Raw genomic sequence first — 15,245 nt, forward strand, 5'->3', positions numbered from 1 at the left:
CCCGCCTCCCTGACTTCCACCTCCCGCCCCTTCCCTCCCGGACACTGCCTACCAACCAACCACCCACCCACCCGACACAGCATTACGCTTCTAGCGTAGGAATCCAGGATGCAGCGTAGCCACAGGGGCTGACAACGCACGGCGGTAGCGCAAACGCGTTTTGGAATGCCGACCCATGTGACTGGGAAAGAGAGCGTTGTTAGAACGCTCAAAAACAGATGGACTGTCGGGAGCCAATGAGAGCGCCGTTCTCTTATCCGGGCCAGCCAATTATTGCAAGACAGAAGCCGGCTGTATTGTGTTGAGGGTCTCCCAGATTGTGCGCTCCGCGTTCCTTCCTGGAATGTTCGGACGATCAATCCTCGTTCGTTGATAGGAGACGTTTCTGACGAGTCTACGAGACAGACGGGGCTATTTGCCAACCAATGGCTGGATTTTTAGTTCGGCCCTCTCGTCGAGCCAATCAGAAGGAGGAAGGGTGGGTAATAAGAGGATTCCGAAGGAGTGGAGGAGTGCTACTTTTGGGGGAAGTTTGCCACGTTTGCAGATTTGTGGCGTGTGAAGCTTGGTGGGACTGGAAGTAAAGTTATGACCCCTTCATGGCCCGGCTCTGCAGATTGTCACCTTTCATGCTGAGAAACATTTAAATCTGAAAGTGTGGCAGTTGTGAAATGGCAATTGTACGGCGTGGCCAGCGGAAAAAAAGCAGCAGTGGGAAATTCTCTGACCACAGAGTAAGGGGTTCGAATCTAGAGCATCCTAGAACTGGTTTAGGCGCTCCTTAAATCTAGAGCCCTTAAACAAATTACTGCGAGCGTAAGTAGTTGGACCAAACATCACTGGGAGTAGAAGTAGTTGGACCAAACATCTATTCCTGGCCCATTTATGGTACGAGAATTACGTACATGTTCTTAAAACTCAGAGGTATTTGTTGAATTCCCAAAAATGGAAGCTGCCTTTTGGACTCTCCTTTCTTTCTTATTTGTGGCTTTCGGGACTGGAGCTCTCATTCCGGAACCAGAAGTGAAGATCGAGATTCTCCACAAGCCATTCATTTGCAGGAGGAAGACCAAGACTGGGGACATGCTGCTTGTGCACTATGAAGGGTTTTTTGAAAAAGATGGTTCCCTGTTCCATTCTACGTAAGTATGTGGTATAGGGAAGAATGCATGTGGATCTGCCATAGCTTTTAAAAACTGAAATATATATAAGGGATCTCATTGGAAGGTTATTGGATTTGATTTTGTAAAGCACTTTTGTCTAATGGTTAAAGTGCTGGACAAGATTCTGGGAGATCTAGGATTGACTCTCCACTCTTCCGTGGAAGCTTGCTGCATGATCTTGACCCAGTCGCATATCCTCAGCCTGACATATCTTACAGGGTTGTTGTGAGGAGGAAATGGGCTGAGCATCTTTATATGTCCCGGATGAGGTGAAATGAAGTGACATAGTGCAAGGGATGATCAGATTAAAAAGTGTGAATGGTCTCTGCTCTTAGGAAAGGTGGGATTAAAAATTAAAGAACTGTGGGTGTGAGTATCAAGGTGATTAAGCCTTCCTGTGTGAAATTAGTAATAACTGTGTGCAACTGCTATCACAGACTGGCAATTCCCAGTTCAGTGGAGGTTTTAGAAAGTCTAATTCTGCAATAAAGCCTGTGTTGAAATTTTCCACACTTATTTGTATGGAACTGGAGACTACTATTGCGCACAGATTTGTTCAGGATGTCTGTCCTAGCTGCCCAACTCTGACAATAAAGCTAATTGTTTAGCAGTTTTTGCTATTAAAGCTGATAGTTCAAATAGAGATGTATAATGTCTGGAAATTCTGAAGCTGGGGGAAAACGGGTTTTTTTTGAGAAAAAATGGAAATAAGGGGAAGATCAAAATATACACAATACTTTACTATCAAACCTACATCTATTTTGCTGTTTTAACAGCATAATAATAAAACATACATAATTTAATTAGTATGTAAAAGTATTAGTCAGCATTGTTATTAAATGCCTTAAATTTTGCTAGAAAAATTGTCAATACACCGAATACAAAAGTGAGAGAAAGTTGCCAACTTCTGACCCTAGGCTGTTTTGGAATATTTCGCCAGAACTTTTTTTTCAGTGCCTTCCAGTTTTGCAGTGGAAAAATTGTAGAGAAGTCTTCAGACTTTCCTGTCATACTCCCTTTTTATTTTTTTGGTGTGAGTAGAACCTGGTCTTTAAAAGTATTTCATTCATTCTAAAAGAATACTTCATGGGAGTTGTTTTTCAGTACTTCTCAAAAATTTGCAATGTCTCCATCGGAATAAAGGTCTAGGGGAGGATCTGGAAAACAGGTTGTTTTTGTTCCCAAAGTCCTTGATATCTAGGTTTTGTTTTGTTTGCCATTAAGCCACAGCTAACTTATGACAGCCCATGATGTTCTGTCTTCACTTTATCCTAACAACTCCTGGTACAGCAGGATAAAGTGAAGAGAGAACATCATGTACCTCCGTCCTTAATGCCCTGGACAGTATAAGAAAGCATTAGATAAGATCATTTTGAATATGATTACCTTGAATAATGGCTGCAGAAAACCAGCCTTGACAAATGCACATGCAGCCTTTTTTTCTGCTTGCATGCACATGACAGTTGCTGAATAGTCTTGACTGTATGTAACGTGATCAGCTTCTCCACTGTCTCTTCTTATTAATTGTTACATTTTTAACTCCCCTCTTCTCACAAAGGCTCTCAAGGATATTTGATAATAATGTGTTAAGGAGATGCATTCTTGTATGAATTGGTAGCTGTTTGAAAGACAGGATGCAGAGGTTGAACAGTTCTCACAGTGTTCTAAACTGACCAGAATTCACATCTCTGCTTAGCCTTGATCTTTTAACAGTGGAACTTGGGCCATGAGGAAAAAATATGTACAAGATCCTGAAATGAAAAGGAAGGGCAGGATAATAATGTGCTGGATGAATATTGTATGTCCCTTAAGCCCTCTCATTTTTTACAAGGCACTCTTTCCTCTCAAGATGATGAACAAGTGGTACTTCCATGATCAGAGAAAAGCAGTGAGGTAGGCCTTTTGGTGGCATCTGAGTTAGCCCTTGTGTGAAGCATGGTGCTAGGCTGGATGAACTAGCTTACCTTTTGCTCTATCTTAATAGCCCTTTTGATGCCTAGATCCAAAATCAAAGGGATGACTGATTCCATCATGCATTACTCACAGATTTCTCATGCACTGTTCACAGACTTCTTAGATGCGAACGAATGCTGATATAAGTTGATCAGTTCCAGCAAGGCAATTCTGATTCTCTTATGAGTTTTTTCCCTACAGTTCATACTTTAAACAATCATACAGCCCGGAAACCACACAGCGCCCAAATCATTTGACTATCTGTGCTTTTTTTCAGCCACAAGCATAACAACCACCAGCCCACCTGGTTTACTCTTGGTATCAATGAAGCTATCAAAGGCTGGGATAGAGGTTTGGTAGACATGTGTGTTGGTGAGAAACGCAAGCTCACTGTTCCTCCATCCCTGGGTTATGGAAAAGAAGGAAAAGGTAATAGTCAAGTTCAGAATGGCTTCAAAGTTGTGATCACATAGTAAAACCATTCAGTTAGTCTTGATTATAGTATGAACACAAGAGGCTGCCAAGCCGGACTGTTGGTCCATCCAGCTCAGAATTGTCTAGTCAGGCTGGTAGTAGCCCTCCAGAGTATCTCAGGCAAAGATGTTTTTACCTTCCATTTGCTGTCTGAAATCATGAGAACAGAAGTAGATCCTACTGGCACAAACCAATAGTCCTTCTAGTCTAGCACTTTTTTTTACACACAACAGCCAACCAGTTGCTCTAGAGAGCCAACAAACAGGGCATATAGACCAAGGTCTTCTGCTGCTGCCTCCTAGCTTTTGCATTCAGAAGCTGCTGCCTGTTTTAGTGGAGGTTCCCTTCAGTAACCATGTGTAGTAACTACTGATGGACTTTTCTCCTCTATAAATTTGTCTAACCTTTTTGAAACAGTAGCTGAATGATAGTTCAATTTTAAGAACATAAGAAAAGCCCTGCCAGCATTCTGTTTCATACAGTTGTCAACGAGTTGGTTTGGATGGCCAACAGATAGGGCATAAAAAGTAAAGGGTTGCATTTTAGCACTGGATTTCAGAGGATCATGCCTTTGTATGTGGAGGCTCCCTCAACTCAATGGGAAGGAGCCACTGATGCATTTTTCTCTTCCAGGGATCTGTCTAAACTTTCTAAAGCTATGTTTGTAGCCATCACTACCTCTGCTGGCAGTTTAATAACTCATTAAGCAATCTTGTGTCTGTCTTTAACCTGTTTTTCAGCAGCTCCATTGTGTGTCTGTAAGTGCTAGCATTGTGACCGGAGAGGAAAAAAACTTTCTCTTCCCCCTTTCTCTGTACCATGCGTAATTTTGTAAATGTCTGTCCTCAAAGTGGAGATGACAGGGACTGAAGCTGGGCTTTCTCTCTCTCTCTCTCTCTCTGTGTGTGTGTGTGTGAAGCATGTGTTCTATCACAGAGCTTTCTGATATCAACAGTATTTACATACATAAAGTTAAACTGATTTGCTTTCATTAATTTGGTATTTTCATCAACGTTAACTGGATTAAGAAGGCTTTGGTGGAAAAGATCCATTAGTTTATGATACTGCAACATGAGAGAACAGCAGATCCTTTGTGTATTTGGAAAAGATCCATGCAAAAGGGGCTCCCTGTACTTACTATGTTGCAAGTAGATTCATGCAGGAAGTACAATTTACTGTCTTGGTAGATCCAAAGTAATTCAGTAAAATAGAAAATGTACTGCCACTTAAGTGTAGTATTTCACTAAAACCTTCAAAATTCAAGTGCCTCCCCCGTCTGTCTCATTATCTTCCTTCAGTACAGAAACAATTGGATCTATTTCTTTCTCCCTTCATTAGTTAGACCAAGTTAGACAATCAATATTTTCACTGAATTTTTCAGGCCTGATATCTAGATGTAGGAGAATAAGGTGTGTGTGTGTGGGGGGGGGGGGGGGTAGGGCACAGAATGCTGAGATGATAGACTGGCCAGGAACACTGCAGATACTACCCTGTGTAAAAAAAAAAGCTCTGTGCAGAATAGTAAACCAGCGCAGAATGGAGGGGAAGGGGATGAAAAACCTGCAGGCTTTCTCTTTGTTTGGCTGGTTTTCCATTTTCATGGATGTTTTAATGTGAGGTTTTAATGCACCCCTAAGTGGTGCATTCTGTTCTTCTACTGTACTCTCTGGCATGGGTGCACCATGTTTCAGTTTGCCATTGAGATAACAAGCATAACTAGTTAAATGGATGCTTTGCAAATTTAGTATCTTTGATCCTGCTGAAAATTATCTCTGCTGGAAGAATTTCTGTGAGACCTTCTTGCCTCCCCCCCCTTGTTGCAGCTCTGCATGTCCTTTGGTGGGTGGGATCCCAAGGAACAGCACAAGGAGAGTCAAAAATCTGCAACAGAATGGGGAAAACTAGTGAGAATAACCTCCCCTTCCACCTATGGAAACATTAGGTGGGATATAAACCACTGATGTCCCCTTTCACATGTACCGTTAGTGCTTTCAGTTGGGCCAGGATTGAGTAAGAGCACCAGAAATGTGCTAAACCAGCACTGAGAAAAATCCTATGATGTGAAAGCTTTTTTTTTAAAAAAGGCCAGAGCAGATCTTTCCCTGGATCATAAACACACATGAACATATGAGCCTGCCTTACATAGAATCAGATCATTTATCAATTAAGGTCAGTATTATCCACTTGGTCTGGCAGCTGTTCTTCAAGGTTTCAGGTAGATGCCTTTCCTTTCACCTGTTACTTGATCCTTGTAACTGGAGAGGCTGGGATTGAATCTGGGGCCTTCTGCAAACCAAGCAAGTGCTCTGTTTCTGAGCCACGGCCACTCCGTGGTGGCAGCGGCTGGTGAGCCAGTGGTACCTCCTGGACTTCCTGTTGGAGACTCCCTGGATTGGGCACTGATTAGTAGTGGAAGTCATGTATTTTTCTATGTTTTTGGTTGTGAGAACTCAGCTATTCCAGTGAAAAGAAAAAAATCAGGAATAAACACAGATATGTTAAAAATCATATTTTGGCAGGGAAAATTCCACCTGAGAGCACGCTGATCTTCAATATTGACCTTGTCGAAATTCGAAATGGACCAAGGTCTCATGAGTCCTTTCAAGAAATGGATCTTAATGATGACTGGAAGCTATCCAGAGAGGAGGTGAGAGGGGTTATGCATTCTACAGTTGTTCATTAATGCTGTGTAACAGGAAAAGAAAATTAGCTTTTGCTTCCCTTGAAGTTTTCTTGCTCAGATTTGCTACTTGTGAATAAAATCTCCATATGTTAAGATAGATTCCAGTCTCCCTTGTGTGTTCTCAGGGATGCAGGGCTTGGATGTTTCTTAGGGAGAGGAAGTCTGTATGGACTCAAGGAAAGAAATGTACAGGAAGTGGAAGCCGAAATATGCTCTATCCTGTCAAAATAAATTATTTGGGATGTTTGCCAGTAATATATCTCCAGCCCCCATGTTCTCAGCAAGTAGAAGTGAAGTGTTCCTCAGATGTTGCAAAGAATACTACAGAAAAGTTAGGTTCTCTTTACAAAACCGGGCCTATTTAGGCAGCATTTTTTGTACTTTCTGCAACTACAGATTTCTGCCTCTGATGGCTTTGTTTCTGAATCTGAAATTAAAATTCCAATCAGGGATCCTTCCTGGAACTCACTTCAAAAATACACCTGCTTTTTTATTTGCCCAGAACATGAAGAGCTGATACAGACAGATCCTGAGTGCTGTGACTACAGTGTTCAAGCTGTATCTTCTGAGATGCAAACAGGAAATTAACTTCATTGCTAAGGTGCTGTGTTTCAGGATAGCCTGGGAAGCTTTATCCAGTTGATGTTTTTCACTCTTTGTCCAAACAGAGATTACTTCAGTCCATCCAAAAACTGTCTGAAACAGATATATGTAATATGTCATGCTCTGTCTTGTTTGCTTCTTCTGTTAAAAGCATCTTGAGATCTTCTCAATTATTGAAATTGTTTTCTTCCATAGGTAAAACTATACTTAAAGAAGGAATTTGAGAGACACGGTGCAGTGGTTAACGACAGTCACCATGATACTTTGGTTGAAGACATATTTTCTAAAGAAGATGAGGACACAGATGGATTCATATCTGCAAGGGAGTTTGTGTTTGAGCATGATGAGCTATGAAGTACTTTGGAAGAAATTCCCAGTGAGGGAGAAATCAAGAGACTTTGCAGAACTGACATTTCTTGAAATGTTGTATGTATGGAGCTGCCTGTCAACTCATGGGGGGAGTGCATTGCATTTTTATACCTGACATATGCTCATTGAAACTAAATTTTGTTACTATGACCTTTTAAAAGACTGAAAATAGCCTTAAAAACAGATTTCCTAAAGGAAGTTCATCATATTTATGAAGCAAAAACTTTTCTACTAACAAATGGTGCTTAAACATTCTTTAGCCTTTCCTGTTATCAATTTGTGAATTGTCTGTTTTTTAAAAGCTAGACTAAAATAAACAGAAAAAGTATGATTTGGTATAAAGTATTTGGTTCACTTCTGTGTTCTTTAATTATTCACTTAGGCTCATTCCGCACATGCAAAATAATGCGCTTTCAAACTGCTTTCAGTGCTCTTTGAAGCTGTGCGGAATAGCAAAATTCACTTGCAAACAGTTGTGAAAGTGGTTTGAAAACACATTATTTTGCATGTGCGGAAGGGGCCTCAGTTTTAAACAATAGCACTGGCTGCTTGTGGGTTACACAACATATTTATTTCCCATTACTTTTAAAGGGCGTGTTTAAGTTGACTTGCAGGCTGATTTGAAGATCTGCTGCATCAGCAGAGTGTGGTTAAGGTAGTATAGCTGCAGCAACTGGATTAGTTTCCTGTGAAGTGACATACAAATATAATTAAGGAGTCAGTGCATTAAGGTGGCATGTACCAATCTTGTATCACTTTTGAGATGGTATTCAAGAACATTATGGGGAAAAGCACTGCTGGGATGTGGATTCCAGGTACAGAAACATATATTGTATTTGCATTTCATCACTTTAGACAAACCTTTCTCCCTAGCACTCAATCTGAGGACTTTACCTGTTTAGTTCCAGTGAGGTTTCTGCCTTCAGGACATACTTATGACTATAATAATCTACACAGAAAAATCCTACTGTTCCTGTTTAAGCTTTGTGTATAAAGCAGCTGCTGCTTTAACCAGGTTTTAATTTCTGTTACAAACTAGTATTGGCTAGAATATTTGCTTCTCTGAAACCAGTACAAAAGCGTTTCTAAATATTCTGTATTTAAAATATTGTTATAGTCTGTCTCAGAAAAAAATGGTAGGGTTGTATATTTCCATGCCACAGAACTCAACATGCTGGACCTTCTTTGTTGTAGAATTCCCGGCCTGGTCCTAGTCACAGTGCCTATTTAGCCCTGTTCCCTCCTGAAAGCATTGGTGATAGTCGTTCAGTGAACTATAAATGCTCTTGTAGCAAAGTGCAATGTTCAAACTAATGTTTTCGACTAAGGCAGCACATAAAAAATGAATAATTCGCATATTCATTCAGGACTGTATTCTGTCGAGGAAACATACAATTTTCCTCAACTGCTGCACCTCAGCAAACTGCAGTAACATCTTTTTCTGAGACAGAGTGGAGTGTTTGAATGTGTTATACAAAACTCTTGCTGACGCAGAAGAGTTCCTCCAAGGTTCACCCCATTTATACACATTGGAACCTTTCATATATGCTGTCATCTGCCCAAGACTGAGCTTCACAGTGAAGGTCATCTGGTTTGCTATCCAGTTTTCCATCATGGTGTTTCTAGAAGGCTCAGTAACCGCACATCAGGGTCATAGCGCCCGTCTTCTTCAACAACTGCTGGTCAGAGGCAGGTTTTAGAACTCTGGCTCATAACTGTTGCTTGGTCTGCTGTTTGAATCATCAGCACATCTTGGGGTATGTGCATTCCAGAAATACAGTAACTGGACCATAATAAAATACCTTCTTTCCCAAGAGTTTGCAGGAAGAATCAGAAGCAATGCCCTGCTTTCTATAAGGGCCAGGTAAATGACACAAAACAGTGTGCAAGCTTCTGTATTCTTCCAAATTCATTACACACCAAATGAATTTTTTCCCTTCAGTACTGTGGCTGGAATCCCAAATGCTTTTCCTGGGGAGTAAGTTACCTTCAGCTCAATGGGATTTGCTTCTGAGTAAATATACTCAGAACTGCTTTGGAAAAGTTGCTGTGGGAAAGGAGAAAAAGACTTGCAGAACCCTGCTGTCTCGGGCAGTAACCGATTAGCAGCGGGAGGAAGTCATTCTGCCCATGGGCAGAGGCACAGCGCTTTCCCCACCCCCGGCCCGGGGCGTCCGTTCCTGCGGCAGCCCCTCTAGGCTGAGCCCTGCGCAGAGGAGGAAGCTAGAGCGGCGGCGCGCCGTGAGGAGGCAGAGCAGCCTCGCCACTCTCGCCTCCATTCCCGGTTCGCCTCTGCTGGGCGGAGGACCCCGCCGGCACCTGCAGGGAGGCTGCCTGGGCTGCCGCGCATCTGCAAGGAAAGACGCTGCACGGCGGCCGGGCGATTCCGCGGGGAGACGCCGGCCAGGTGAGCTTTCCACGGGGGCGTCTCTTTTCCTGCCCCAGCGCTTTCCCTCCTCCCCGGGAGACTTCGGTTTAGCGGGTCAGCCTCAGCCTAGCCTGGGAGGGTGGGCTGCAAACGGGCTGGAGAGCGGCCAGACCCGCTTCGCGATCTGTTCATGGACCGTTGTGTCGCCACCACCCCCTTGTGCGGTGCAAAGAGCGGGGGGGGGGGGGTAAGAAAGTCCCCACTTCCCCCCCTCCCCCACCTTGACTTCTCAGCCTCTCCATGCTGGATCGCCCGACTGGATGATGACTCATCGTCGACAACGCCGAGTTGTCCGCTGAACGTGTGGATGGCCAGAAAAGCGGTACCCGGAGTGGAAAGCCCTGGCTGCCGAGCTAGGCCTCCCCCGCCCCCTAGAAACTGCTGTTGGGTTTGGTGGGCTGGTGGTCTTAGGGAATCCTGCCCTCCCTTTGAATGTTGCCCCCTTAGATTTCCTTCTGGAATAGATGGACAGCTTGTTCCTGCTGCAGATGCTTGAAAGTTCACACCTACAGGATTCTAGAAAGTTACAGCTACTGGGATGCTAGAGGTGATCCCAGGTCGTGTATAAGAAGAGATAATTGATGTGCCTGCCTCTCTCTGCATGTAGTGAGAATGCTTAAAGGCACGCTATGGAGGTATCTCTTACTAGCAGTAGTTGTTTCATCTGCTCTTTCAGCTGGCTTGTTAAGTTCCTGATTAGCTGCTCACAGCCCAGCATCTTCATGTACTTTGACATTCTCCATCCATCTTCCCCAGCCAAAAGTCAGTTTCTCTCTTAATGCACTTTTGTGGTTTTTGCTGTTTCATTTACAAGGGTTTGACAGGTGATGTATGTCTAGCCTCAGTGTATAGTATAATATGGCTTCCACTGTATATATCCTTTGTTTTTCTAAGACTGATTTTTTTAAAAATCTACAGCATTTGTCTTACTTTGCCTCTGCCTCCTGTATAGTAAATTTGAGAGTGTGGACAGATTGCAAACATCAGATGTGGAATTTTGACTGCAGTCTGCTGAAAAATGTATGATTTTTCAAACATCTTAAACACCAAAATACTGCATCTGAAAACTGCTTTTTTTGTTTTTTTCTTCCTCTGCAAAAAATATAGCGGATGACCTATTGTGACATGAATTCCTTAGATCTTCAAGGCTGAAGTACTGGATTTAAATACAAAGCATTTGCTTTGTTCAGCATTTGATCTTCATTGTTGCTTGTGTAAAAATAGCTGGATATTGACATGAGGTTAGGGTTTCAAAAATATGATGGATTTGAAGACTTGACTTAGGTATTCTTTTCATGGAAATGGTTTTTTGGCTCCTCTCTGCTTTCCTGAGATTTAGAAAGTAAGTGGATTGTGTGTATGCTTGTATTTCTGTATTATTTGCCCTTACATTTAGAAAGCTTCCAAAGCTAGATGGGACCAATGTGCTATCAACATCACACAGTACCAACAGAACTCAAGGCTTTTTTAAAATTCCCGGATAGGTACCATGTTTCTTGATTTAAGGTCATGTATGACTTCGTTTTTGTACGGCTTTTGGGAAAGGTAAATACCCCTCTTGTTCAGGGGCCTTTGGATTGAGTTTTTGGGTTCCATTATGTCCTATTATTTGGGTTCCATCATCCCCTATGAGCTATTGGGTGTGGGGGTCTGGAGTGTCTGTTTCTTCACCCAAATGACACTAAACTTGCAGGAGACCCTAGTGTTGCCTATAGGCGGATGACCCCCACCCTCCAAGTTTTAAGCAAATTGGAACAAAGGGTCCAATTCTGCAGTTCCCTAAGCAAGGGGTCCAGTCATCCTATTTGTGTCCATTGTGGTGGGGGGAAATCAAAGATGACAATAACCAACACAAAAGAACCCGCTGGCCAAAAGGATCTGAATACAAACAGAACCAAAATCAAACCAGAGAATCCAAGCCAAGTGAAGCCTGTGTTTTTAAAAGTACTTAACCATTCACCTACAGCTATCTATTTTGAAAACCTGTGCATTTTCTTCAGAACCTGCTGCAAAGATGTAAACAACAGGAACACCCCAAAACTTCACATAACCCCCAAAATACAACATAGATCTTTAAAACAGCCACAAAAGAACTGTAAAATGAACCAGATGAATGCAGAAAGATAAACCTGTTAAAACAGTAGCATCTTGGACCTCCCACACCCAAGCACAAATGCTTTAAAATTAAACACTTTTTAAGAAACAGGGAATATGCAAAGCACTTTTAAAACAAATCGAGAGAATAATCAGAAAAAGGCTCCCTCGCCCACTCAGAAAATCAAAAGACACAGGAAAAATTTTCAAATAATATTTTAAATCAAGTAAATTAGAAAACCAGTTCTAAAGGTGTCAAACAGGAAGTCACAAAACAAGACCTTCCCAGACCACACTCCAAGGAGAGATCAGAGCAGCAGCACTCCAAAAGATCTAGCCATGAAAGAGAGTCCAGCGGCAGACCTTTTGTTCTTTTTGCCCATGCTCAGAGAGCTATGGAGGGATGGGAGAATCACCAGGACTAGGCAGACAGTTCCTGCTTCTCCCAATAGGTCTGATCCTTTTGCCTGGGAAAACCTTGAGAAAACAGCCAAAAGAAAAGTTAAAAAGGTGTCTAGCCAATGACATGTGTTGCAGTGCTATTGTCAGGTTACTGTTGTCACCTCAGAAGCAATCTGTCAACAAAGATGGCCACGTTTTCATTGTCTTGTGGAGATGCTTGCTGAAACCATGGAGAGTCAAAGGTAATCATGCCTCCAGGGAAAAGAAAACACTAGACATGGACTAGAGCTCTTGAAGCAAAACATTTAACCCTTTCCTGATGCCACAGAATATTGCATTGGCCTTGAACCCAGACCACTGAAAACTACAACATTATCCAGTTGTCCAGCAGCCCTCTAAATACAGAATTCTGAAGACACAAAAAAGATTATTTAGTTAAAAATGCAACTTGGGCCACAGTATTTAATTTATAACTTTAAAAGCATACTAGAGGGATTTCTTTCAGATTTCCTTTTTTTTTTCCGGCTAAAAGCTGCAACATCCAACTCTCTGAGAGATTTGTTCTGTAGACTTAAAATACTGCTTGGTAGCTTTGCTTTTAATGTGGCACAGGGTTTTTGAAACTGGTTGTTGTACTGCAGTGCTGACCAGCCTCCCCATAAATCTTTGGGTATATAAAATAAATTGCAACATCCAATTTTCTTCTTTCAGACTTTAATGACATAATTGTGTAGTAATATAGTGTTGCATGAAGTCACAATTACTTTGGCAAAATACAATAGCTATATTTCTTCCCTAAGGACTGTTACTACTAACACAACCAGAGAACTGATTTGTATAATAAACTAACAATAAAACTTCCTCCTTCCTCTGTGTTTGTGAATAGGGCTCCCCCCCCCCCCCCCCCAAATGTGTAGTTTCCTTTATCCTCAAGACTGGCAACGTCATTATTAATAAATCATGAAGCTATCTATACCTGGCCATTGAAAGCCAGGTCTTGGTATTTGGTACAAACCAAACCAGAAAATGCAGTGTAAATGAGTGGATCCATTATGGAACCAAATCACATTTTTTGGAGGTGGGGGTGGGGAGGAGAGATTGAAGGCTAGTCACCTGGATTGGCTGGCAAGCTTGTCCTTTAACCAATGAGTGAAAGTTTTCATTTTTTGAATACTCACCTGTGTCCCAGACTTGGAACAGACATGTGTATGTTCCTCAGTGGGTTGCTGACAAGGGAAGGGTTTTGGAATGTAACCCAAATGGAGTATGTCAACTATCACATTTTAAATTTCCAGTAATAACATCTTAACAGGTTTCCTTGCAGAAAATGCATCAGATAACAAATCCAAAACTTATACTTGAAGAAGAACCTGAGCAAGCCTTTCTAATGGTCAACATATTTGCATGAGGTTGTAGTTGAAAGTCCCCAGCTCTTTCACTCATTGGAAGCCTAAGGTTGGTTTCAGGGAAATAGTTTGTTTTCATATTGTCCTTCTTGAAGATACCTTTGCTGAGGATATGACCCAATGAAATCATTTTGGTTGCTTAAAGAAATATAAGCAATGGGCTATATCCTTCCAGCTCTTCTTCAGTTGGAAAGGGGAGGTAGGGGCTCCTTTTGCCCACTTTTCTGAAGATCATAGGACATGAGTGGATAAAAGTCAAGGAGGATGAGGACTGTAATAAGGAGGGAAATTGGCCAAGTTTGAATGAAAACAAAGTTAGTGGGATCTACCCCATGGTTTCCAGCTAAGTAAATATTGATTACAACATTATCTTGTGTGTCTGATAGAAATCCCAAATTCATCATTGTATTTGCCTTATTTGACAGGTTTTTCTAGCTTTTGGGTCAGTCACGTGAAACACAAGCTGTTAAATATAAAATCCAAATAGCAATATAAATCCAGATTCTGGCACTTGAAAACTTTATAGGTCATAATAGCATCTTGCATTAAGTCCACACGCAAAACCATCTTGTTTATTAGCATTTCTTTTAGAGTAAATTAACAGTTTCCATTTGTGGTTGCAAAAAGTGGATACTGCACTAACAATAGTGTTTGAAAGAAGGTGAGAGTTCAACAGATCTAGCCTTTTCCCTCTAGCATGACAAAAGTTCTTCAGCAAAATTATTAGAGTTGCTACAATTTTGGCTGCTTTTGCATAGAGATAATCTGAACTAGGGTTGTCAACTTGAGTTCTGAAGATTCTTGGGGATTTGGAGTGCGGGGGATACTTGGGGATTGCAAAATTTGGGGAGGGGATGGAACTCTGCAAGGATGTGAACTTTTGTTTCTCTTCGATTGCATTGTATACCATAGACTCCTTCCTTTGAAGTTGCCATTTCCTCTAGCAGAACTGATCCCTGTCACCTATAGATCCTGTAATGCCAAGAGACTTCCAGGGCCCTTGTGAAGATTGGTAACCCTAATCTGTCCTAAAGAATGGCCATGTAGAAGGTTATCAAAAATTGGGGAAAGAAAGCCTATATCTGGAATCTATAGCAAATGAAACTCGTTTTTTTTAAAAAAAATATTGAGTGGAGAGAAAAAATGTGTGACGGAACACAGTCACTTTAAAGATTCATACCTAGTGCAGAAATAATCCATCCCCACTAGTCATGCTTGAGATACCATGATTGGAGCTATCTGTAACTAATTGGCACATGCATACATTTTCCTTGCTATTCCAATTTGTTCCACCCCTCTATTTATGTCCTTCAGAAATGGGCCTTCTACATACATTTCCAGCAAAGAATTATGGTGTTTGGTTGGTCAATGATTAAAAAAAAAGCATTAATTACAAGAACTGGTTTGTAAAACAAATAAACAAACAGACCTGTGTGTGTGTGTTTGTGTGGAGGGGGATCTACGGGCCACAGCCACTATGGGCTCTTTTTAGACTAATTGGTGTGTCTGAAATATCCCATTTTGTCAGGTAATGAGGAACATCATCTTCAGATTGCTTTATGAAATGGAAATTTAGAAAGTTAGAAAGGTGAGGAAAAAGGAGCAATATGTTCAGAACAGCAAGCAAGCAAATATTAGAACATCCAAGCGGGCATGGCTTTTCCCACGCT

The 15,245-nt window shown here is 41.7% G+C and overlaps 2 protein-coding genes across 3 annotated transcripts in view; both read left to right on the forward strand.

The window, feature by feature from the left end:
* The first annotated feature begins 288 nt into the window (after positions 1-288).
* FKBP14 (FKBP prolyl isomerase 14) lies at positions 289-7,587 on the forward strand. Its single transcript, XM_048511789.1, has 4 exons — positions 289-1,142; positions 3,394-3,545; positions 6,110-6,237; positions 7,072-7,587. Exons 1-4 carry the CDS (start codon positions 946-948, stop codon positions 7,228-7,230), a joined length of 636 nt encoding a protein of 211 aa, XP_048367746.1. The 5' UTR covers positions 289-945; the 3' UTR covers positions 7,231-7,587.
* A 1,862-nt stretch (positions 7,588-9,449) lies between these two features.
* SCRN1 (secernin 1) overlaps positions 9,450-15,245 on the forward strand; it is a 38,864-nt gene continuing 33,068 nt past the window's right edge. Inside the window, exon 1 of one of the 2 annotated variants that reach the window (XM_048510701.1) lies at positions 9,450-9,652. The gene's annotated coding sequence lies outside the window, so the exon portion shown is untranslated. The remainder of the gene's footprint in view (positions 9,653-15,245) is intronic. The other variant, XM_048510700.1, reaches the window with a different exon arrangement.

This window comes from Sphaerodactylus townsendi, linkage group LG11 (genome assembly GCF_021028975.2).
Source record: "Sphaerodactylus townsendi isolate TG3544 linkage group LG11, MPM_Stown_v2.3, whole genome shotgun sequence".
NCBI lineage: Eukaryota > Metazoa > Chordata > Lepidosauria > Squamata > Sphaerodactylidae > Sphaerodactylus > Sphaerodactylus townsendi.